Source organism: Dermacentor albipictus, chromosome 10 (genome assembly GCF_038994185.2).
Source record: "Dermacentor albipictus isolate Rhodes 1998 colony chromosome 10, USDA_Dalb.pri_finalv2, whole genome shotgun sequence".
NCBI classification, from domain to species: domain Eukaryota; kingdom Metazoa; phylum Arthropoda; class Arachnida; order Ixodida; family Ixodidae; genus Dermacentor; species Dermacentor albipictus.
The window spans coordinates 17,046,323-17,072,371 of NC_091830.1; the positions used below are offsets into that span (position 1 = coordinate 17,046,323).

Here is a 26,049-nt window from a genome sequence, read left to right on the forward strand (position 1 = left end):
GCGTTGCGACCTCGTACGCGTCGCCCCAAATGAGTGGGAGTTAACGCGTCTCGGTTCGTACGCCGGAGGTTATACGCTCCTTCGGTAGCAAAGAGTCTCTCTCAACCGCAAAGCACGCGCACTTCAAATTGTGCATATATTTCCTCGTACAGACCATTTGCCCAATGCGCGTCTCAGCGTCGTGATTCAGTGCTAACGAGCCCGAGGTACATACCATCATTCGACGTGCATTTTTTTCTGCTTCTCACGGATACTTTCCTCGCATCAAGCCGTATACATCAGCCTGCGAGATTTCCTTAGAGTGACAGCTGTTCATATCTGAGCCGTTGTGAGTGAACACAGAAGCACGCGCTGCACCAGCTTCTGTAGTGCTTTCGAGGGGAGTGGGGGGGTCTGTGTTGCCAACAATCCATGTGGCATTACGGAAGCTCAGGAAGCTCTCTCGCCGGAAAGGTGAGCGAAACAGCGCGTATACGCCCCTACACCTACCATCACGGATTGCGTATGGCGCATATAGAGTGCCTTGGTCCAGCGTGTTCGTGTGTGTACCTGTCGTACCTCTGCGCGGGACGGCCTCCTGCACTTTTGCGTGCTTTTTTTTGTTCACCAACCCGCATCATCTCTATATGTGCAGCTGCGTGAGCGGCGCATGCGCATGTCCATGTTTTCACGAGTACATCTCCCATGCTGCTGCAACAGGTGCGGATATTGGGCGACCCAGGAGGCCGCACAGGTACAACACATGGGGAGCCAGGGGGGGGGGGGAGGGGGGTCGACACTGCGTGGCCTCGAGACGAGCGAGGTCGCTTGACTCTGACGAGCTGGCTGGATCAGTGCATGCAGAGCCGCGTCGAAGAAGAAGCCAGCGGTGTTGTTTGAAGCCGCGGCGCGGTCTGCATAGCCGGCTGTCCCTGCGGACGTGCGTTTCAGTACTGCTTGACGGACGCCGACGGGATGCTCGAGAGTGCGAGCTAAGCCTCGATTTGGCTGGAAAGGGGGCGCGGCTTCGTTTCCCAGGTAAGAGGGGCGTACAAACAACCTCGCACTCGGATGGGCTCTCTGCGTCCGCGCCTCAATGGTTCATGAGCAACGCTGAATCTCGAACATCGTCGAAGCTGTAACCATGCCACAAACACTGACACCCCGAGCTGTGCGTGGTGCGCGTTTGCGGAGCGTTTTGCAACGAGAGCGAGCTGAATGGCACGTGCCATCGCACCGTTTCTAACGGGGGATTCGCATATCATCATCACCGCACCACTACCACAACGATCGTCATCATCATAATCCTCATTAACATCATCATCGCGAGGTGCAAGTGAGAAAAAGAAGCGTTGCTGTGAACACGTCCGTTTCGGTGGACTAAGAGTTCGATTTGGCCTCAGGATCCAGTCTTGTTTTGCGTTGGTTGTATATCTCAAATATTTACAAACGAGCCCGTCTAACAGCATCGCTCCTGCACTGATTCCTCTGTCTGGTTGTCACTCAGGTTGTCAAAATTAACCCGGAGTGCCCTCGCTACGGTGTGCCTCAGAACCATATCGTGGTTTTGGCTCGTAAATCAAACCACAGACTTCGTTTTCTTATTTTTTATTTTTGTTGATGCTTCCCTTGGCTGATTCGCTTGATGTTAATTGACTAAGCCCACCACTTAATTGATTGACTAAGTTGTTGATTGACGCCTACTCACTACCTCCTCCCGCCACACCTAGAGCAGAATATTCACCGGCACTTCGGCAGTGCAAAACATTTTGTGGCGCAGCGCGCAGAACAGAACTGGTAATATATATATATATATATATATATATATATATATATATATATATATATATATATATATATATATATATATATATATATATATATATATATATATCACAACAATTACAATGTGTATATATACTGGGCCTTTCAGCGAACACTTTAAAAAATTTATAAAGGTATCCTGTAGCAGATAGCTCAATTCTAGTTTCGGAGCCGGTCTACTCGAAGCGGCGGAATACTTGCAGAAAACATAAAATGCAAACTTGACTAATTAACAACAATTCGTTAATTAGCGTTTCAGCTAATTCTCTTATGACCCATATTGCAATTTACAAATTCCAGCAGTGGACTTCGCAAGGCGGATACAGTTGGAACGAATTCTCAGGACGACACCAGTTTCGAGATATAAATTCCCGAACTTTGCGGAGAAATGCATTGGCGTTCCAGTTTCTTGTGTGCTTCAGTGCATGAAACGGCGTTTTGTTAAATTAACTTGAACGCCAATGCATTTCTCCTCAAACTTCGGGAATTTATATCTCGAAGCTGGTGTCATCTTGTAAAGTCCTTCCAAGTGTATCCGCCTTACGAACTCCACGGCTATAATTTGTAAATCGCAATATCGGCCATAATGTAATTAGTTAGAAACTTAATTTGTGAATTTTTATTAATTATTCAATTTTGCATCTCAATTTTCGTTCAAGTATTGCCTGCCGCTTCGAGTAGACCAGCTCATGAACTAGAACTGTGATGTCTGCCACAAGCAACTTTTAAAGATTTTTGAAAGTGTGCGCTGAAGCACCCTGTATATATATATATATATATATATATATATATATATATATATATATATATATATATATATATATATATATATATATATATATATATATATATATATATATATATATATATATATATATATATATGTGTGTGTGTGTGTGTGTGTATGTATATATGTGTATATATATGAGGAGAAGAATAACGGCTATTTAATTACATTCAGTCAACATATTTGATGTCAGGGACTAAAATTACTTGTAGTTTCGCAACATCATTCCGCATGACATCCACTTTCGTGTTATTCTCGTACAATCATCCATGTTTTTTTTTTAATGCTTCATTCATGACGCCAACCTATACAAAATGATGGATCGTTCTACGAGAATAAAACAAAGTGGACGTTATTCGGAGTGTTGCCGAGAAACCTCAAGTGATTTTTAGTCCCTGACATGCAATTAGCTAAATATATGTAATTTGTCAACTTTTCAATGTTTCATCTAATTGGCGATGGCAATTGAATTAGATAGTTTGAGCGAATCGTTACAGGCCTCTTCCAAATGAGGCGTAAGGCACGCACACGCACGCACGCACGCACGCACGCACACACACACACACACACACACACACACACACACACACACACAAACACACACACAGACACACACACACTCGCATGAACGAGAAGATAGGGCAAATGACTTGCACTTATTTATTGAATTAAAGAAATGGGTAAAAATAATGCAAATGCAAGTGAATTAAAAAACAGCTGGCTGCAGGCGAGATACGATCCCAAGTCTTCGCATTACGAGTGCGATGCTCTTACTAATTGAGCTACTGCGGCGCCGTTTACCCATCCATTTTCTTGGTTATTTATGTTTATCTACTAGAATTAACTCTGGGAGTGTTAGCGCCACCACTCACAAGCCTTGGCAGCAGATGTGGAACGTACTTTCTACCGCAGGCGTTACGAGAGCACGTGAACTTTTTGGGTGAAAGCATTTGGTGGGTTTATTGACCCAGTTGCCTGACGGGTGGAGCCGGATTTCACTCTAGATGTTATAGTCACTAACTCTATGATAAAGTTATCCATTTGTTTATTTCAATAAATGAATGCAAGTAATTTCACCTTTGCTGTCCTTTGCGTCTTTGTTGGCTTGTTATGTCGTGGCATATTTATACAGAAGGGTAAGGAGCGCAACTTCGCTGTTATCTTTGCTATATGTGCCCAACAGCTCAGATCGGTGGACTGACCGAAACGCTTGGGCAAATAAACGAAAGATAATCGCGAAATGGTGCGTCTTATCTGTGTAAATTCGCTTGGCTCATTCAAAAACCTAGTCACTATATATACACACATATATATCTATATACACACGACATCAGCTTCGCCCATGCAAAGCGTATTCCCGAACGAATAATATTGAGATTAAGGGTGTCCCGTCCACCGATGGGGAGGACTGTGTCGCGATTCTCAAATTAATGGGCGACGTGATTGAATGTCCTGTTTCGCCCTCTGACCTAGACACCGTACATCGCGTGCCCACGAAGTCTGGCGAAAAAAACATAATTGCCCGCTTCTGCTGCCGTGACAAGAAAACCGAGTTTCTGCGCAAAGCGAGAAAGGCTCGCCTACAAACTAACCAAATTGGTTTCTCAGGCTCCACTCCACCCCCAGCTCCAGTCTTTGTAAATGACCATTTAACTCCCGACAACAAGAGGCTTTTCGCGAAGGCACTCGCGCTAAAGAAGGATAGCAACTGGCAGTTCCTGTGGACAGATAATTGTCTCATTAAAGCTCGTAAGACCAGTGACAGCAGAGTATTCCGCATTTCATCTGAAGCGGACCTGCGCATCTTCACCTAACCGTGTTTCATTCATCTTTTCCTTGCGCGTGCGCACCTTAATCTGCCATGTCTTTGATATCCCCACAAAGATTTAAGTATGAACTTTCAAATAATAATCGTTCATTGATCCATTTTAACGCTCGAAGCCTAAGGAGGAATCATGATAACATTAGTAACTTTATCAACAATCTTGATCACTCTTTCTCGTTTATTTGTGTTTCTGAGACCTGGCTTTCTGACAACGATTTCAATTTATACGGCTTTCCATCTTATAGTTCTGAGTACTGTCATCGTTTGTCTGATAATCATGGAGGTGCTGCCATTTTCATTGCTTCGGACATCACTTACACCCGTAGGCACGATCTATCAATAAATGTTAGTTCCTGTGAGGCTATTTGGATTGAGGCTGAACAACCTTCCTTTGCACATAATCGGAAAAATCTTATTCTTGGTTCCATCTATCGCTCCCCGTCATCTTCTGTCACTGATTTCCTACTTGCTCTCGACGTCATACTTAACAAATTATCGTTCGAAAACAAGAATGTTTTAATCGTGGGCGACATTAACATCAACTTACTCGACACAAATACCAGCGCATATTCTGCCTACTCGGACTGCTTTTTCGGATATGGCTACGAGTCGCTTATTAACTGCCATACCAGATGTAGCCATAACGGAACGCAAACACTTCTTGATCATGCATTATCTAACATAACACCGTCCCCTGTGTCGGGAGTAGTGCGTAGTGATATAACCGATCATTTTCCCATTTTCGTTACATTTAACAGTTTAGTGCCAACCCCCAACATCTCATTCAGTACATCAGTATTTAACCAAGAAACATTTATTGATACCATTAGCAATACTAATTGGACTCAGGTAAATCTGCTGGAAGATCCGGCAGCAGCAGTTGATAAATTCTCTGCGCTGTTTTTACATGCCGTATCAATAAGCACCCGGACAGTTAGGTGTAAGAATAAATATAAGTATGCCTGCAACCCGTGGATGACGTCCGCTTTACTGACCAGCTTAAGGAAAAAAGATAACCTATACAGGAAAACTAAGCGGCAACCTTTTAACTCCAAGTTGGCTCTGCGTTATAAAAAATATTGTTATGTTCTCAACACGCTACTTAAACAGGCTAAAAGGCGCTACTATGATAATGAATTTAATAAACACAGCAATAATCCAAAAAAGCAATGGAAGCTTCTGAACGAATTCATGAATAAATCTTCCACGCCTGAACAATGTTCTAAAATTAACCTGAATGGTACAACATACCGCGAGCCCACTCATGTTGCCAATGCCTTTAGCGACTATTTTGCTCTGACACAAATAACGAACAATCCAGTCACTCAGCCAACCTTGTCTAGGTTACCTCACTCATTTTTTCTTTTCCCTGTTACTGTTCCAGAGGTGCATTTAACAATCTGTAGCCTTAAAAACACAAGTCCAGGTTTAGATAACATTTGCGCACACCATTTAAAGTTAGTTGCTAATATTATTTCTGAACCAATATGTATCATAACTAACCGCATTTTCGAATCTGGCACTTTTCCTCTATGTCTAAAGAAGGCTAAGCTTATTCCCGTATTTAAGAAAGGTGCCAAAGACCTAATTTCTAACTACAGACCAATAGCTATTCTTTCGTCTCTAAGTAAGATTATTGAGCATTTATTAGTTAAACGTTTAAATAACTACCTTGAAAAATTTAGTTTAATTAATCCCTGTCAGTTCGGTTTCCGTTCCGGTAGTTCTACTTGCTTAGCATTGCTCTCTTTAACCGATTTTATTAAGAAATCTATAGACTGTGGTAAATTCGTTGGCTCTGTCTTTTTGGATTTCACCAAAGCTTTTGACACGATTAACCACAGCATTTTGTTCACTAAACTTGAAGCATACGGCATTACTGGTCCCGCCTTAAATCTATTAAAAAGCTATTTGTTGGATAGGCAGTACGTGGTTTCTGTAGCGGGTGCCCTTTCTCAAACTAAAATAATTAACTTAGGTGTACCCCAGGGGTCCATTCTCGGTCCATTACTATTTATTATTTACATTAATGACTTACCAAACCTTTTACATTCATCTCACTGCGTTTTATACGCCGATGACACCACCATATCATTATCAGACACGTCGTTAATCTCATTAACATCAAAGTTAAATGCTGCGCTAACTGACGTTATAGAATGGTGTCTCAGTCATTACCTAATTATTAATCCAGAGAAAACTAAATATATTATATTCAATAGTGGTCACAGGGTCCTAACATCTCCACAAGCATTAACACTTGGTGCTCATCAAATACCAGCCGGTGACCTGGTTCTATTCCTCGGTGTTCTCCTGGATGCTAACCTCAAATTTGACTCCCACGTTAACAACATTAAGAAAAAAACGGCATTTGGCATTCGCGCTCTAATAAAAGCACGCGCCTTCTTTTCTCGCAAGGCTCTTTTATCACTTTACTTTGCTTTTATCCATAGTCATATTAACTATGGAATCGCTGCCTGGGGCAACACATACAATTGCCACCTGTCATCAGTTCAGCATTTACAAAATCAAGCCATTCGTATCATTACTAGCAGTCCTCGTCAGTCAAATGCATCCATTTTGCTCCGTCAAAACCTCATTTTAACGACCGTGAACTTGTTTCAATATAATTTAACAATCTTATTTTTTAAGTTACTTAACAACCAATTGCTTTACGAATTCGTTGACCTAAATGATTTACATAACCACAATAGAACTAGGTTTGCCTTTAACAGAAATTTTTTACTGCCTCGTGTCCGTACCAACTATGGTAAACTAACATCATCTTTCGCTGGCATATCTTTATGGAATCACTTACCATCAAACATAAAATCACTCACATCATTCTATGCCTTCAAAAAATCCCTTAAAGAGTTCCTTTTGGCGCAGTGACGCAATTAAGGTTCCAAATGTATTATTTATTACCCTATTTCTCTTATGTTTTGCTGTTCACATGCTTGCTGTTGCCTTTAGTCGTTTTGCTCATAATGCTTTTTTATGTATTCTCATGTTTTTTGTGTCTGTTAAAATTTTGTATATGTATATTTCTAGCACACTTATATTTTTAGTTCATGTTCATCTCGGCCTGCCGATCATATTTTTCTCTATTTCGTTCTGTTCCTTCTTCACATAATTTAAAGGTTCTGTTGTACGCCAATATTATTTTTATTTTTTGTTAGTATTACGGTACATTGTAATCACTTTTCTGTTGTTGCACTACAGTTCTTCGTTTCTGTTAGTGTACATTGTATAAGTTTTATTTCTGTCCTGCCACCTATGTAATTTTTTTTCTTATAATTACCCACCGAGGGTCCCGGTTACAGTCTTCGACTTTGGGACCCTCGTCTGTAAAACAAAAATGTAACCGTTTCTTTGTTTGTAATGAATAAACTTGATTTGATTTGAAAAAAAAAAAAGCTAGACGGCAACTCAGTCGGCATCTCTTTCTGTGACTGGTGTCGAGCTCTCATTTGACGCCAGGCAGCTTGGATCAAATTAGGTCGCTGTCGCAGCTGTTTTGGAAAGCTGCAGAGAAAAGGATGACGGCGAGTAGGTCGAACGATGCGTTCGGCCTGAAACTCGCGTCGAACGATGCGTGTCACATAGTCGCCAGAGGGCGTCTTGTACGCGAAACATCACGCCACAGCTAGATTTAGGTAGTAAAGAGAACACGTGTGTGATTCTACCGAAACCGAGGACAATGATTTTACATCCTTGACCGCGGACGCGTTGCCATAAAGCATACATATAGTATGCTTAAAAGCGTCATCAGCAATGTTTTTCGACATATTTTCGTCCACCTTACGACCCAGAAACAACAAGCCCTGAATGGAAGCGAAGCACGGTTCTGTCGAAGTCTGGGCACTAATTGTGCGAGATCCTCTTCACGGCGACCTGGCGATCAACGGTGTTGCCCAAGGAGTGCCGTACCTTATCTTTAAAGGAGTGCTGACATTATATTTTCAACTTCTCTCTGTATATATTGTTTGGCGTAAATCGTACATCAACATAAAAGCTTGCAAAGAAAATGGCACGAAGACAGCTTTCGTTTTTTATTCGTGACAGAAAAGCCTGAAAAACAAAACAAAACATGTGCTATTTGTTACGGGAATTCCTAGCCTCACGCATCATTATGGCCTGTTAAAAACAGTGCATTATGTCTACGTGCGTACGTGCTGGAGCGGATGCTGCACCCGACAACTGGATGCTGCACCTTAACAGCTGCGCTATTAATAAACTGAGTTTAATAGCGAAATGAGTAAGCGCATTTGGTTGTCCGTTATTAAACCGGTACCGTGCTCAAGAATATTATATTTCATAGTTGACCTCCTTGATGCATCTTGAGCCTCATATCCTGATTGCCAGGGCATGGCCACAGAAATTGATGAATTCCCGCCGTAGGCGCCGGAGCCGTGTACTTCGGGCACGTTCGAGGGTTGTCTGTTGCAGAGCCCCAGGCCCACACGACAGAAGGTGTCTGGGCCACGGCAGCCCAAATCTTTCGAGGACTGATTTCGGCCACCCGGGAGAGGTTGCGGGGAACGAAAAAGGAGACGCACCGGCGTATTAGTGCACGTGTCAGTACGTTTTGAGCCATACCAACCACGCCAGCTACCGTGGCGAGTTTCCAGGACTGACTCCTGAACGGTCCCACCATTGTGACCAATGACTATTTTGTCACTTCTTTAAGGCCTAGATAAAGTCTTTGAAAAACGTATCCCATATGATCTCCGCGAACTAACTACCCTACGACAAGTTACTTCACGCATGGTACCAAGAAAACTTAAAGGGACAAAGGGACACGAAAGAAAAAATAGATTTTATCTAGTAAATTACCATTCCGGGCTATACCCAAACAAACACTCTTACCGCTAGGAGACGCTTGCTACGCCAGAAAAAAAACACCTAAGAAAAAAATATTGGTGCCAACGCCATTTTAACGCGATTTGAACGCGATCTGCTTGGACGTAGTTGAGTTTTCATAGGTAAATATGGAATACAACCTGTCATCATCGGTACATTCATCAACTGCAACCAGAAAACTGATTTATTCGTATTCTTTTACCATTGTTTAAAGTGAATAGTTTTCTTTGGCTTTGTCGGATGTTCTCATAGTGGTCGGCCGGTGGATGGTTTGGCGAGGGAAGGCGAGGAAACCCGTCGACGGAAAGGACCCTTGTTTTCAGGCAACCCAGTTGCAAAGAGAGGCGGGGTAGAACGTGGAGGGAGGGAGACCGTTGCTTGTGAGCTCTCGAGTAAGCGAGTGGCAAGGAGGGGTGGCAAGGCGTGTGGGGGGGGGGGGGGCACTATCGCCCCTTATCTCACTCAGGGCCAATCTACGCTCGAGCCCCTCGCCGCACCGCCCTCCTCCCGCAAGCGAGCGGTTATGCGAAAAAAACTGCACACGTCGGCCACTGGTGCACAAATTTCGGTTTACAACTGCATGTGCGGGCGCAGTGTAACGGAGTCAATTCGGCGAATCGGCCCTGAGTGAGATAACGAGCGACAGTGCGATCCATCCCCTCTCATCCCCACTCCTTCCCGCCCCTTCCGCCACTCGGTTATGCGAGAGCTCACGCACGATTGTCCCCCCTCCCTCCACGTCCTCCTCCCCCTCTCTTCGCAACTGGGTTGCCCGAGAGCAAGTGCCCTTTCCCTCGGCGTTTTTCCTCGCCTTCCCTAGCCGAAGGCCGAGCACCATCCACCGACCACCATGAAAACATCCTACAGAGCCAAGGAAAGCTACTCACATTAAAAGGAGGGGGAAAGAGCACGGATTAGTCATTTTCTTGGTTGCAATTGATGAGTGTACCAGAATAGCCGCCACAAAGCCAGGAAAAAAGGTTGTCGATGCTTTCATTTCTCTCATGCACAAACATGTCTTGAAGCCCACAAAAGTCATCGTCGCACACAATGGACCAATCTTTCCGAGTGAAAAATTAAAAGCTTCGGCGGAACAGCAAGGGATCACACTAAGATTTGCCACGCTGCACCACCCCGAAAGTGGTGCCTTAGCAAAATGTTTGATCCCCGATTCTTGCAAACGTGTGCGTAGGTTTGTAATCGAACTTCCAGGTCGTTTGAAAATGTGCCCTGCAGACAGCTGTACAGCACTAAAATTGCACACACAGAGCTGGTCTTGGTTGTACTTCCCGTTTTCTGCTTACGGAAACAGTACATTAGTACCATCGGATCATCTTCCTGGTTTAGCAGACAAAATATTGATTCATAAAACCTCGAAGGCGCACAGCAATGAGGCAAGTATAAGGTATCAATGAGGCAAAATGTAATAGTGCGACTTCGAATTGAATTTTTATTTACAGCTTACTTGCAGGAGATCGGGCAAAGAACTAATGAAACAGTTTGAGATCGCCTGACAACCCAACACACACGTCGGCATAGCGGTAGTTGAAACAAGTAAGACATTTTGCATCCTTGAATAAGCACGAAACAAATGAACAGACAAGGATAAGCGCTGTACTTGTCTGTTTGTCTAGTTTTGTCCTAGTTTAAGAAGTCATGATGTTATACCTTGAATGAAGCAGAACCAATTACCCCAATATTTGTCGTTAATAAGATAGAAGTTTTCATGGTAGGGGCTCTGTCAAAGTTCCAAATCTGAAGCCAGGCAACTTTTTCTTTTACTGAAGAAGCTCGAAAGCTCCAAGTCGCCATTGACTGGCCTTATATGGTCCTGAAGACGGTGAACCCACAACGTGTCCTGAAGACGCTATATGTATAAGGACTCGGGAGGAAGCTTGAGGTCAGCGCAATAGGGAAAGTTTTTCCATATTGCCTCAGGTGAGGTGAATCCAAAAGCCACGAATGATGTGAATTGTCTTGCACAAGATGGTTAGAACCACCGCAGCATAGACAATCAAGTACCAGCAACGACAAGATAACGTAGGGCAGACAACGAACATTATGACCCTGTATAACGCTGGCATGCTTACGTCAATTCAAATTTACTGTTATCAATGACATCGGAATATACCATCTCTGACAAGGTTGTTTTCTTGTTCAAGAAAAAGTGTGTATCAGCCTCGGTAGGCCTTCCCGACACGAGATTTGTTCTTGGTAAGCTTATCACAATTATAGATTGGACCCTGTAAGATGTGGACTTAGTTTCGTTAATCTGAGTCGAGTTGTCAGTTGTGTTGCGAATATTCATTTCTGACAATCGTTCCTTTCTTATTGGCAGAAACAAACTTCGACAGAGCTTTCACGCTTATCATCGTTAGGTATTGAACCCTGTGAATCACTGGGAATGTCCCGTTGTTTGAGTATTCCGTTGTCAATTGTCATTGGAAAAGTAGATCTCCAACAATGTTTTGTTTCAGCAGAACACCTTGACAGTGTCATTCCATTGCCAAAGTCGCCGTTCACGAGCTTATTATCTATATATTAGACCCTTTACAATGTTTTCATGGTTCTATAAGTCTGAGTGAATTGTTGTCAGCTGTCATACGAATAGTGCATCTCTGTCATCTGTGGCGAAGCAAAACTGTCGACCTCGACAAGGTCGTCCCCATGCAGTAGTAGTTGTTCTCTTCTACATTACCTTCAAATGAATTGGACGCTGTACAGTGCTGATGTGACTCCATAACTCAATCAATCTGAGCGAACTGCTTTCAATTGTTCTGGGAGTAGTGCGTCTCGGACAATGCCCTTATTCAGCCGCAATTGAAAATCAACGTCGTCATTCACATAACTATCTCTCTTACAGATTTAACACTGTAGAATGTTGTAGGTCTGTCAATAGGGGCGGAAATTTTCATGTTTATCATGTCTGACAAGTTCTTCTCTGAATATAATCGGAATATACCCTGACAGAAACCTCTCGATGAACCGCCAGCTCCCGATGAAAATGTTACTGACCACGCTGCGATCTAGTTTTGAGATTCATCTGTGCTACAAACAATGTTCCGCTTCTCCCGTCACTGAAAAGCCAGGGTATGCCTAGGTCAAAAAACAATTCACCCGCTGCACAGGTGTGATTTGAGGACGAGGCAGTCATTACGCGCAAAGTTTGTTTCCAGTTCTCGTTGACCTCTGCTTCAGTGCTGTCAGGTTGTCCTTCCGGGAATCCCTTGCTTGAATCGAGCGAAGCAAATTGCCTGCTGTCCTTCGCCGATCTGTTGGATCTTGTTGCGACCTCAACAAATACTTCATAGCCTCTGTCCGTACCGTGTGCACGTTCATGAGATTTTTTTACTGCTGAAACGCACTTTATTTGCGCGCTCCAGTACACTTCGTTGTACGTGCAGAACAAGCATTGATTTTTACGATTATAACTTCACTGTCGTAAAGGAGTCTAAACAAGGTGAACATTTGGAAAGCGTAGTTTGCTCGACCCAACATATACGGTGCTTCCCTATCATACATCGAGCTTCAACCTTTCTGTGGGACACCGACAGCATAGTCTAGCAGGAAACCAGTTCACTAATGCTGTTAACGTGTAGTCCGTAAGTATTAACTTTATAACCTTACTGTTTCGTTAGCCATCACGTTCATGTAAACTCAGCCTCCAGCTGAAGTTTCACGATAACCATGGTAATTATGGTGTGGTAACTTTACTGTCACTGAGCTGATCGCGCTCTGCTAAAGGGAGGGAGGGAGGGAGGCTAAAGGGAGGGAGGGATACGTCTGAAGACACTCGGAACTTGTTGATATCCTCGCGTTCCTTGACTACACCCGGGGGGGGAGGGGGGGTGACAGAAGACCTATGGGCCCCGGGTGCCAGAGGACCTGGCTACGCCACTGCTTTTCTCTCCTCTTGTCCACGCGTCTTCCATGGCTGGGTTCCGTTGTTTGTCAAGTTATGTACCAACAGGCACAGCACCAGACTCTTTTATATACTTAACAGAAGCTGTTATTATTTCGTTCGAGGCCTCTACTCTAGGATTCCATCACGAGGACCTTTGTTGTCCGGTCTCAGAATTTTTTATTGTGTCCAACAGAACATTCTGTTAAATTTGTATCTTCTCTTTTCTTTTTTGTGCATTTTCCAATTAATGATAACTGATTCTACCTGCTATTATCACTTTGATTTTCACATGTAATTTCCGCTTTGAATAGCACCTACTCTTGGGCGGGCCTGAAAATTTCCTTTTGAGTACAGCTTCGAATACCACATCGCCCACATGGGCAACGCTCAGCACGTCTTCATGCACATGTTCTGCGTGGACAGCGGCGTAATCGACGTGTGGCTCATAGCCTCATACCAAATGTGGGTGATATTGCGTACTAGCCGCCCGTTCGTTGGGCCGCTACAGCAGCAGCTCCATTTCCAGAATATGTTAAATAACTTGCGGGTTTAGTTAGACACGGATTGAAGGCAATGCCCCATGTCATGCGCAATGGATCTCTGGAGGTTAAATGTGCATGGCCAAGTGATACGTGAACTGGATAATCGCCACGACGAGCAAACACGCATACACGAACATGAACACATGCTCAAACATTCACGAAAATGCAGGAACCTCCTTGATCGATTCCTTTTCTTCTCACTCAACTAGCTATTACCTACTTACAGAGCTGAACGATTTTCCTAATCATGGCGGGTGGGAAGTTACGCGCGGATTCCATCATACGAGGAAGAAGGAGAAGAAGCAGACCTCGCATCCTTGGCCAATCCCCATGACTGATCGATTTCTCCTTCAATAAAATAGAAATTTTGGAAAATCAAAGTAAAAATACAAATTCAGTTACAACATTATTAATATTACTATTCAAAATGTGACTTGTTCATTTTCCCCTCTATCCTTTACTATTTACTATTCCTGTTAAGCAAGGCTGGCTACCTTATCATAGACTACTTTATTTCACTTATTATCGGTTTACTTCTCATCTTTGATCATCCATTTATTTTCCTTTATATTACTTAATTATTTATAATTTATTTCATTTCTCAGTCACATTAGCAGCCGGTTCGTGGCCTATCCCCCACAGTGGGTTTGTGCCATTAATTGAGGCATCGTCATCATCGTCATCATAGAGCGGGCACGTGCCACTGACTCTAGGCTCTAAACCTGCACCTGGCTCGCGGCCTGCGCCAGATAGCCCTGCCTGCGTAACACTGATTTCTCCAACGTATTCTCGATCCAACAGCTTCTTATTCTACCGCCAGCTTTAGACACACTTCTAGAACCTCCGCGGTGTCAGCTTGCGCAGGATATTGGTAAGTGTTCCAATGGTACTGTACGTTTGGGCTTGCAGCTCTGTGTTCTAACTATTACGTCAATTGCGCCGCATTTCATTTCCCGCAGTCCCCAACACGGTTGCCGTGTTATAAAAGAATCGTGGCGCATAACATCCCAAAACGGCACTGTAATTTAAGAAGAGCGCGGTGGTGTGAGCCCCCATTCATTTTGTCCCTCCGGGTTCCTTTGCTGTGCACCCAATACATGGCGGCACAAAGTGAATTCAGCCCCAATCGTAATGAGGCCAACACGTCCGTTATCGGACCCGTGAACTCGTACTCAGTAGCGCAACGTCAAAACCAGTGAGAGAGAGATAAAACGTTGTTATGTCCTTGACGGGGTTCAGGGGTGGCGGGGGTCGGGAGACTAACCCCCAATCCCCCCCTTCCTCAGACGGCGGCCAGCCCTTGCTTTCTGGCGGTGAGCCACCACACCGGGTAGCGTGTTAACTTTATTTTCGTCACTGTCTTCATTTCAAATAATTTCTACTTCCAATTCGTTAACGCCCTCTCTGTGCATTTCTCTGTTGATCTTAACGCTTCTGATTAAATATAGAAAGAAATGTTGCACATCAATTATAGGCATTATCAATCGGACAGTCTATATCACATAGTAAATATATCTTATCGTAAATATCACGTTTCTGTCACATTAGCTGGTTTACTTCATGAGGCATACAACATTTGCAAAAGCAATTGTACAGTGCAGTTAGATAACAAGTTTCAATAATTCACTTCGTATTTAGTCGCTTTCGAGCACAAGTCCCAATTTCGGCACAGAAGTTGAGCAGATAGTGAAATATTATTCGTTTAGCGAAAATCATGTACCTATAGCATCGATTTAGAGAAACGCGTACTCAAATAACGTTGCAAAACGCACTGATGTTCCTCTTAACATATATCAGCATTGCGGGAAATTGAGGATTGTTAATTGTAAAGTGACACACCAGTGTATTGCATCGCTGTTTTTGAGAACGCATTTCTCGAAACTGGTGTTAACCAGGGGATCCCTGCTAAGAAGACACTTGATTATTTATTCCGATTCAATTCCGCAATGCAGACACCTGTTCTCAAGTGATAATTATCAAGATAATCAGCGATACTTTTAATCAGGTAACATAACCAGCAGAACTTTCAATTAGCTAACACCAATTTCTTATTTATCTTGCAAGCAATGTCTGCCTCATCAAGTAACGCAGCTGATATTACAGAATTGCGAAGTCTACCACAGGATTTCTGTGCGTCAGTTATATGTGTGTGTCTGCCACTCTGTGCGTGTGTGCGGTGGTCCATGTCTAGACTCGGTTCTTGGCCTGCCTCCTAAGGGGCTTCCACTGTGAGCCGAGCATCACTGCCAACACCTAAGGACCCTCTTGGGGACAACTCCGTGGTCATGCTTGCTATCATTATTTCGCTCCTTGCAGGAAAGGTGAAAAGTAGCAGCGACTCAGGCGTCACTGCCTAGCAGCCAGGGCCATGGGGACTTTCGCGGGCCACGCCCTGCCCGGGACGTTCCTCTTTATTATGGGAACCTGGTGGGCCTTTAGCACCTGGCGCAACTACGTCCGTAGCAAGGAACGCAAGTGGCGTTACACCTGCCGCGCCTGGTACGTGATGCCCGGCCCGTGCCGGCACATCTGCATCGAGGGCATCGCCAAGATCATCACCTGCTCCATCGGTGTCACCGGCGAGGTGGCCACGGCCTTCGAGAACGGCCACTTCGTCTACATGGGCAACGCTCAGCACGTCTCCATGTACACGTTCTACCTCCTCAGCGGCGTAGTCGACGTCATGACCAACAGCCGGTTCCCGTTCCCGCTGGGCACCGACCACGTGGTGCTCCTGCTCGCCGTCACGGTCGAGGGCCTGCTGTTCCACTTCCACCTGCACGGAAGAGCCCACCTCGACGTTCTGGTCCACACGATCCTGGTCTACACTGTGGCGGCCGAGGCGGCCTGCATCATCGTCGAGATGTGTCGACCCCGAAGTTTTTTTGCGTCCCTGGGCCGCGCCTACTTCTGCTTGCTGCAGGCGACTTGGTTTTGGCAGGTCGGATTCATCCTTTACAGCCCGCTGCCCGCATATCCGCCATGGGATGTGCATAGCCACATGGACATGATGCTAGCCGCCAGCGTGTTCACCTGGCACATGATGGCTCTGCTGTTGTACCTTGGAGCGGTGGGCGTCCTGGCTTGGGCCGTGAACCGATCGTCTGGAAGATGCTTCGACGACTCCTCTTTCGAGGTGCAGGAAGGGGGTGACTCGCGCTATGCGCTCGTGAGTGGGTCTCCCGTGAAGTCGGCGGGCGATGGTGCGCCGAAGATGAACGCGGAGCTCGGTGACTACAGTGAGGATGACGCTGCTTTCATGTGAGCCACTCCGGAAGCTGCACGAGAGAACGATGACGATGTGCCTTTGTCGGCGGAGTCAAGAGCAGCACGTCCCAAAGCTTGAGTGTGCTACATCTAGCAATGAAGATGACATGGACAACTTAGCTGAAACGACAGCACAGTGTGTGAAGCACAACTGGGTGTGTGAAACTGAAAATGTTCTTCGTTGTGGACATTCACCTTTTATGTAAAACACTGATGTTCTTGCAGTTGCCATTGCTTGGTGTGGTGTCAATGTCTTTGGCAGACGGCGCATCAACAGATGCATTTAGGATCAGCCAATGCTAAGCAGCCTGCTAAATACGAAAGATGCACATTCTATAAGAATTAGCAACAAGACGAAAGCTACACTTACGTCGCCGTGGAGCATAAGAACCCAGTAGCACAGCTAAACCAGTGGTGATCAAGCTAAATTAAAATTGTTAATTGTGAACAGAACACGCAGCATTTCTGCTTCCGTCTTTGGCAGAGCCGACCATGCTATTTCAGGATTTTTCTAAATCCCAGGTGTCATACATTTGTTCGGATATAAATAGGACTTTGTTTTCTGCGGTTTTGAAGGCCCAAACAAAAGCTGCAATACTTGCGTTTGGGCCGCATACAAAGCTGAAATGCACCCAACCTCCAAAACTTACGTGGGCGGCCCACATTACACGGTTATGAATACGGTATTCCCCAAATCTGCACATTGGCCTTAGTTCCGAGCGTCATTTGCAAATACATCGTTGTACACAGTCGAGCTGTACAGTTGCTGCACTTCTCGTACATTCCAGTTTACACGATCAAAGCGGCGCACACGAAGTAAACACCGCAAGTGGTGTCCAAAGGAAGGAAGGAAATCAACTTTATTCAGGTCCTGCAGGCCACGAGAGCTTTGGGCTCTCATGGAGTGGGCGTCTCCCACGGCGGAACCGGGAGGTTGAGTTTCCTGGCGGCGTCGTGGACCTGCTGGACGGCCCAGAGTTGGGGAGCGAGTTCTTCGCTCCGGATTGCTTCTTCAAACTTGCGCTTGTCCTGTTCGTAGTTTACGTGAGCTTGCGAGCACGGCCAGAGTAAATGATATACGTTAAGGGATGTATTGCAATTGGTGCAATGAGACTTGTCGTAGAGCTCAGGCATGTAATGGTGTAATCTGTTTTGAGTGGGGTATGTGTCTGTTAGTAGCATTCTGAGTGTAACCCCTTGAGCTCGAGTGAGCGTGCGGTGTGACGTGCTATACTGTCTGCGTTGTAGGTAGTAGTGTTTAGTGATTTCATTGTATGTAGTGGGCGCGTCCTTATTCTCCGAGTGGTTCGTGTCCAAAATAATGGTGTTCATGACGTCACTGGCCGTTCTGACCATTCCTAAGCGCACCCAATACGGCCAAAGCATGGCCTTCGCGAGTCGCTCGCGCTAACCTGAGTGAGCCGTGGCTGTGTGGGTGCGATGTCGACGTCCGTCAATGAAACCTTCCAGTGACGTTTCCCTAGAGTACGGTATGGACAAGACTCGCATTGCGTCGAACCTCGCTGTCCATTTCCGAACCGCTACTGCCGTACACGCGACTAGCGATAAACCCTTGAGAGAAAGCCATGCGCACAGCCTCTCTCCTCATTCGTAGTGAACCATTCCCACTTTCCGAACGAGCACAAAAAAAAAACCCTTCGGGGTGCGTCTTGTCCCCGTAGAATAACCGTCATGTATCTTGCATTATGTTCTTTAACGCTGCGCGCGCAGCTACTTCAGCCTCACGAATGGCGTGCGCGTTATCAGCATGACAAAGCATTATTGATAGGCAAGTAGGGGGAGCAGAGTTTTCAAGGTAAGAAACACAAGCCATACATATGACGATTATTGTTTGGAGACATGGTACATCTCTAATGGCGTAAAACGTTTCTTTAGGGTGCAGAAGCGAGCACCTTGACGAAGCCCGATTAGCTCCTCTCTTTTCCGGTGAAGATTGTAATCCAAGATGAGTGAGCGGCCCAAGTTCGGTAACCGGCCCCGCACGCCAAGCGTGTTTCGGCGACGCATCACCAGATGCCGCGCATAGCGGAAGGTGGCCGAGACGTCACTCAACTCGAGTACGGGCTATAGGTGGCCGTGGCCCGGACTCTTGATGATGTGATTAACCTGTACATCACCATCTATCATCAGTACATAAACTGCGTGTATTCCTCGTAGTATGGCTTCCGCACGAGTAAGAATGTCTACAAAGGCGCCAATTAACCACCTCGAATTGCTGTTCGCGCCAAGTTTGCGCACATCAGTAACATTTGGCATCGAAACGGCGAGATCGCCAGCACACAAAAGTCAAGCACATATTTGGTGGAAAGCTGGGACTGTGTGCCAAAGATTTCAGCGCACGTAACTATGCATCTTCTCGAGTACAAGCTTGAGGTCATAAGCGAACACCTCACCACTTACCGATAAGCATTCCAGCAGGCTGCTGCGCCGCCCCCTTGTTTAGACAGCGAACAGTTTGCATCGTTCTTGACTTGGACGATGTCCTCGATCACGAAGGCGTCCTATGATTCGGGTTCGTTAGAAACGGTACAAATGCATGGATGGTCGCTGTCCACTGTTAAAACTCTGGGGCTCTACTTTAATTGGACGAGCGTTTTCGCACATCGCTCCCTATCAAAATGTGGCCAGCCCAGCCGGGATCAAGACCATGGCCTCGAGCTCAGCAGCGCAACGCTAGAGCCACTGGGTTACCGCGGCTGGCACTGATCGCTATCTACGGCGAGCATCAGAACAAGCTCGCAGAAATGCCAGAAACAGTTTCGGTGGCTACATCTGGAGGGCATCGCGCTTTGCGAAACCGGGGATCTTTAAAAGCAGTGAACCACCGCATTCCACTTATTTCCTGAAGACATCACCATTGCGGAAGTGTTTATGCTGTCTTTCTTTCAATAAGGATAGTTCTTTAGCACAAACATTGATTAATTAATTGAACGAAACTGATTGGGAAGGATGCTCGCCTCCTTAGCGAAGGACAGCAAGTTAATTCTTCTGGTGGCGCCTCCTTGCGGTGCGACCCAGTCGTCGTACGCGTGCCTTCGGGTGTGCTAGTCCCTAACGCTGGCTGTGGCAGGACAGGAGCAGATCATATGTTTGAGGTCGAGTTTGCATGATCGCTGAGCAGTTGGGGCATCCCACTGTTGTTCCTCTCCACTTGCACAGAACATCCGGTGTAATGGATGCCTTAACTCTTGCCTTTCTTAGCGTGTTCCACGTTTTACCACAACGCTGCCTGCAGACGCAACTAACGCTGCTCTAGCGGGAAATAAACGTTCTGTCAAGTTGTCGGACCCAACTGCTTTCACCTGACCATGCAAGTAGTGAAACAAACGTCAACAAGATGTCCTCAGGAGTACGAACAGGAACAGAGAAAATGAAGTATAAAAATTCACGTGAGCAGTGTACAAAAATGCTAACCGCTCCGCGACCGATTTTTCCGAGACCCAAACGCACTACGAGGCGCACGAATGACACACAGCACGAATGAAAAAATATCCACTTTAATGCATTTTGTGTACCCACTTTTACAGACATGAACGCGCTTGGAACATATAGCACTCTATATTCCATGCTATAATTAAGCGGGTGAATGCGCTATGCGGCTTAGAGGCACGATACACAATCGCCCATAAACGAAAACTGGTGACATCTTATGAACATATGTTAAGCGGAAACAAATTCTTTATGTAGGTGACCGTATACGGGGAAGGTGACTAGAACTGTCAACAAACAGGAACCGCGTTTGAACAAACATATCACGAACGGCTACACACGATCCCGTTCACAGCTTGGAAATTTAAGCCGCACAACTGAGTGTCTTTGCGCGGAAAACTTCAGTGCGCACGCAATCATCACGCAACAGTGCTTTGTCTCGTGACTAGACATTCGCCACGCGAAAGTCGAAATGTGAGCCCATGGGTATATCACCACTGAAAAAAAAAAACAATGCAATACCTAACGTACAAAAGCACATATTACATATCACACGCTTTAGTAAGTAGGCACCCACACGGGGGGCCGGCAGTCCGTCTTGGGATTCCAGAAGCTCTCGAGGTTGTTGTAGACCTTGGTCGTGCCCTGAAGGCTATTCACAGCCTCGCACATCCGACACAAATGAAGCGACGGGGAGCCAAAGTAGCCGTGCTCGTTTCTCACCGCGTACTTGCTCTTCCACGCGAAATACTCGTTGTAGGCACTCGCGTTGCCGTCCAAGTACAGCAGGTACCTGGCAAGGTCTTCGGGGTCCCTGAAGTCCTCCACGTGGATGAAGGAATGTGGCGGCGCCAGCCTGGCGTACTCCTGCTTGGACGCGCCCATGACGACGGGCACGACCTCCTTGTGGTAGGCGTTCCACCAGAGCTTCTCGGTTACGTACTCGCGGCAGTTGCTGTTCTCGAAGGCCAGGTAAAACTTGTACTCCTTAGTGACGTCACAGTCACGCGTGAAGTGTCCCGGGCAGACCCTGGTGCCGCAGCCGCCGTAGACGTCCACCTTGACGTGCTTGGCTAGCTCCTTGACGTACGGCCAGCGCAAGTTGGCCCCGCCGCAGTTGCTACCCAAGATGGCTACTAGCTTGTTCTTCGAGGCCGCGTAGTCTCGCGACACCGCGACGTCCTGGTCACCGGGAGCCTCGGACAGCTGGACCGTCCGGCCGTAAGGCACTGGCACGTCGGAGTCGCCGCGGTAAGTCATGCTCAGGTTGAACAGGCCGTTGTAGTGGCTCATGTTGTAGCGCCTGGTAAGCAGGAACGTGTGCAGCGGGGACTCGTCGGTGAAGAAGATCCAGAACTGGCCGGGCCTCCTGCGGGAGTTTGGCAGCGTGTGGGGCCCCTTGGTGAGGTGCAGGTGAAACATGACGGCGTCCGCGTCGGCGATCCTGTCGTTGGAGGTTTCCAGGACGCAGTTTCGCACGCTGCACGACGCGAACGGGTCCTTCTCGGTGTCGCCGAAGGAGCGCAGGAACCTTCTCGCCATGCGCTTGCCGACGTCCCAGACGAGGATCCTGTAAGACGGCGACAAGGCGTCCGCGTCGCCGTACGGCAGCGACGCGGGCGCGATCGCGTTGTCCTCGTTGCTCACACCGGTCTTCAGCAGGGACAGGAGGAGAAGACTGAGCGAAAAGATGGCGGCCGCGAAGTAGAAGTACTTGAAGTTCTTCTGCCGGAGCATGATCACCCGCATAGCATCGAGCGTCCCTTTCCCAGCACCTGAAAACACGAAAGCGAGAGAAAGAGATAGAAAATGTGAGCAACCCACAACGATCTCAGGACGCTGAAAAAAGGCGAGGTTAACAATATTAGCACTGAAATTTAACCTGCAAAAGAATTCCTACTCGTTCTGTGTTGCTTTAGTAAAGCTTAAGAAATTAAGGAAAATGTTTATTATATTCTGAGCACCACATCAGTATGACGTTGTTTCTAGCTTCTTCGCACATTTAAACTTTGGAAAACTTACGTGAGCATACCCAGGCAGTCGTTACTGCACGTGAAAGGCCTCTAAGCAATTTCTCGCAGTTAATTAGCATGGCCTACATTGCACTTCGACGATCTCCTGCTCCTCCATGGTCGCTACGGCAGCTTTACCATCGTGACAGGTAGCCGGTTCCTCTCTAGTGAGCCGCAATTGTTGTTGTTGTCCTGAGTGGCCGTGGCAAATACCCACAGTGGGGAATTGGCCAAGAATCGGGAGGTTCAATTAAGTGCATAAAACTGTCACCCACGCCTGCCAGAACAAGCTGTCCGTCCTACGCTTTAATCTAATCGTCTTCTACCTACGACACACACCGCTCGCGTAGTGCAGCGAGCATACTTGAGTGCATCATGCCCGAACATTTCTTTAGCGTAGTTTCCTTGTCATTGAGTAACATAATTTAGACTGAGTTCTCGCCGATGAAAAAACAATATAAACACACACACACACAAAAAAAAGGCCAGGCTTAGCTTGGTTAAGCCAAGAATGCGTTGCATACAATTGCGCGAGTTGGGGCCCAGCTTTTTCTCCGGCTGTCGTGACGTCACGTCACGTGGTTGCGCTAAAGGTCAATGGTGGCTGCCCGGCCGCGCCCAAGGGCTGAACTGAGTGATTGCAATATGCAACGCATAAAAATAGAAGCAACTTAATAACAAACATAGCAAACTTGAAAGAGAATAGACCCACATATGAGACGCGCAGCAATGAACAATCTCTCATACCCTCAATGGTGGCTGCCCGGCCGCGCCCAAGGGCTGAACTGAGTGATTGCAATAGGCAACGCATAACAAGAAATTTGAGGCTGCCACAAGCTACAGCATCAACCAACACAGAGCCCTTACAACCACTGAGCCCTGGTGTCCTATTATTTAGGTCGCACAGATCACCTGTGGGTAATGCGTTCATAGGAGTGAAACCTTCCCCAATATATTCAGAAGCGTTGAGCATCGCAGAAACAACATAAAATATTACAATTGCTAATATGGCAGCAGTATCAGAGTAAAAAAAAAAATATGACAGGGATGCGGTTGCCATCCCGGCGGCCAATTCTACCGTTTTCTGTGGAAGACAAGGACGAGGAAAATACTGCCTAAGCTGACGCAGACGCCTAGACAATAATTGCAGTTTTGAGACAACAACAACTGTAGTTCTTGTTTCAGTTTTTCAAGCATTTATGTCGGGATTTAGAACTATTTCTCGTGTCCCTTTTCTTTTTTTTTTTCAGGGCACCAGGGCCGACAAGTTTACTGAAGTATACTTGCCTTATAATTTCGTGTTCCGCTTGTTCCTGTGTCTTTTTGTGTGTGTGTGTGTTTTCTTCTTCTTCTTCTTATTTATTGCTTTTCTAGGTAGGTGCCCAGTCCGTAATGACTCGTTCGTAATCGCACCCACGACCTCGTGCCTTAGCAGTACAACAGCACAGTAGAAGCCATTGTGTCACTGCGGAAGGTGTCAATTAAGAGGCGCGAGAATAGGCTGTACACGTGAGAAAACGTCAGGCAGCGTAGTCACCTTGCTCCCCCTGTGTAACGATCGTCCGACGACGTCAGGTCGTGGCCGGAAAGGCACCCTCTGGCTTCTGCGCGTGCGCATCACCGTAACGCAATCCGGCGCAGTCCTCACATCCGGGCATTGTCTCTCCAGCCGCATGAACCGGGAGAACCTGCGCAAACCGGGCGACAAAAGAGAGACGCGTCAGTCAAACGCCCCACCGAAGAGTCCTTGGGGTTGGTGGCCGTCGTCATAATCAGGAGAACAGAGTCAGATAGCTTTAGCTTGTTCGTGTTTTTTTTTTACACTTAACGTGTTACCGCGTTACAGAAGCCAAGGACGGCTACGGCATACTATGATGATGATGATCATTTAACGGCATCCCCTTTGTAACGGGGCGGTGAAAAATAGTCACATATCTGTGACTACAGAGATTATGGGGTTTTACGTGCCAAAACCACTTTCTGATTATGAGGCACGCCGTAGTGGAGGACTCCGGAAATTTCGACCACCTGGGGTTCTTTACCGTGCACTTAAATCTAAGTACACGGGTGTTTTCGCATTTCGCCCCCATCGAAATGCGGCCGCCGTGGCCGGGATTCGATCCCGCGAGCTCGTGCTCAGCAGTCTAACACCATAGCCACTGAGCAACCGCGGCGGGTATCTGTGACTACAGCAAAGCTGGCAGCAAGACCTTGTGGCGCTTTGTTCAACTAGAACGGCTTCGAAAAATACGTCTCGCTTGAGTGTTCTCGTCGAAGGAAAATCATAAAGGTACCGCACGTTGACGACTATGTCCATACCAACGCTTTACACGGGCAATTAAGGATATGGAAGGTCGCTGAAGTATTAGCTTTGCGTGCTGTCTGGTTCGACTCTGCATCACAAGGTGTCGCTACAAGCGTTGTTGCTGGCGTTCATCACTCCGGAGACCCAGCGATTCCGCAAACGGTAATAACGTTCACGGACGAGCTGGGACTGTCTAACCACTGTTCCCATGTATGTCACCTCGCAACGATAAACAGAAGACAAGATACACACAACCGGCATTGTTTCTGATAAACTAGGCGTTATGCACGAAACCACTACAAAAACGACCTCAGAAGGCGACGAGATATGCGGATGCGCCCTGTTCCTTTATGAAGTGGTTTTGTATTGGTTTCAAGACGGCAAGTTGGGCCATTTGATCAGGATTCATTGTTGGTTCTGCGCAAAACAGCGTGTTTATCCGAACCAATGTCTAGCCGACTAGCTTGAACTGCAGCTTCATTACTATATGAGACAAGAGCAAACGTACTTCGTTAATTCGAGTTTGGGTCCATTTAGCACAGGAACTAGTAACATATACGCACCAATGCAACCACTGCAACGGCCACCCGGCCGATATAACAAGGCATATTCATAGAGAATGACGCCGCCGACGTCAAGCAAGCAACAGTGCGAAATATACGCTGTCGTTGCGATTGCCGTTACTGATTCGATTGTTGCTTGATTGATTCGAAGTTCGTCCAGTAAAGGAATTCGATTTTCAACTCGCACTTCTGGCAGCGTTTGGTTCTTCGTCGTCACTATACAACAACGGGACAATATCAAAGCTTTTTTTTTTCCTTCGCCATAGATCGGTAAAAGCGGTCGCCAACCACGGTTACATCACTGTCGCGTGCATTCATCAATGGTGCACGCCCGGTTATGTTCGCGTGGTTGGTCAGCCTCGTCGTTTCAAGCAAGAGGACACGGGACCTGTTTCGTCGTAACACCGGTGCCTATAGCGTTTGCGTGCGACCATGTAGAGGTGACATATCTCGCGACAACCGATACGGACCGGCTGTTGCCGCCCTGTGACATGTGTAGTGAGGTCACCAATCACGTGGACAACCTAGCCGCGCTCGCCAACGATTTCTCCAGCGGGCGCATTCGTGTGAGCCAGGACACGTGATCGTCTGGGACACGACGTATGCGATCGCCTGAATGACAAATGGCGGTGGCCTTGCGTGGTCTATTCAAGCGCACTCTATTCAAGCGCGCTCGAGCCTCTCAGAAGGCGTTACACAACAGGTTAGTTTAAAGTTTGTTTGTTTGT

The 26,049-nt window shown here is 46.5% G+C and overlaps 3 protein-coding genes across 9 annotated transcripts in view; 1 reads left to right on the plus strand and 2 right to left on the minus strand.

The window, feature by feature from the left end:
* The window catches only part of LOC139046710 (serine-threonine kinase receptor-associated protein-like), a 96,158-nt gene extending 76,563 nt beyond the window's left edge, over positions 1-19,595 (minus strand). Inside the window, exon 1 of the mRNA XM_070527932.1 lies at positions 19,413-19,595. Coding sequence (XP_070384033.1) covers positions 19,413-19,473 — 61 coding nt within the window. The 5' untranslated portion in view covers positions 19,474-19,595. The remainder of the gene's footprint in view (positions 1-19,412) is intronic.
* On the plus strand, positions 802-17,222 carry LOC135911491 (transmembrane protein 45B-like). Of its 2 annotated transcripts, none has more exons than XM_065443809.2 (2): positions 802-1,017; positions 16,041-17,222. In XM_065443809.2, the coding sequence occupies exon 2, from the start codon at positions 16,093-16,095 to the stop codon at positions 16,987-16,989; it is 897 nt and encodes a 298-aa protein (XP_065299881.1). In that variant the 5' UTR covers positions 802-1,017; positions 16,041-16,092; the 3' UTR covers positions 16,990-17,222. The 2 variants fall into 2 exon arrangements, with proteins under 2 accessions (XP_065299881.1, XP_065299880.1); XM_065443808.2 differs by lacking the exon at positions 802-1,017 and adding an exon at positions 14,396-14,595.
* An 896-nt stretch (positions 19,596-20,491) lies between the features above and the next one.
* Positions 20,492-26,049, minus strand: part of LOC135911490 (4-galactosyl-N-acetylglucosaminide 3-alpha-L-fucosyltransferase FUT6-like) — a 68,672-nt gene continuing 63,114 nt past the window's right edge. For 5 of the 6 annotated variants that reach the window (XM_065443804.2, XM_065443807.2, XM_065443805.2 and 2 more), the window contains exons 2-3: positions 23,991-24,141; positions 20,492-22,216 (exon numbers count right to left, since the gene is read on the minus strand). In XM_065443804.2, coding sequence (XP_065299876.1) covers positions 21,000-22,190 — 1,191 coding nt within the window. In that variant the 5' untranslated portion in view covers positions 22,191-22,216; positions 23,991-24,141 and the 3' untranslated portion in view covers positions 20,492-20,999. Of the gene's footprint in view, positions 22,217-22,463; positions 22,772-23,990; positions 24,142-26,049 lie in introns of those variants that run through there. The other variant, XM_065443802.2, reaches the window with a different exon arrangement.

Bases quoted from the DNA above. Each gene is read 5' to 3' on its own strand.
- LOC135911491 (XM_065443809.2), top strand. From the start codon at position 16,093: ATGGGGACTTTCGCGGGCCACGCCCTGCCCGGGACGTTCCTCTTTATT.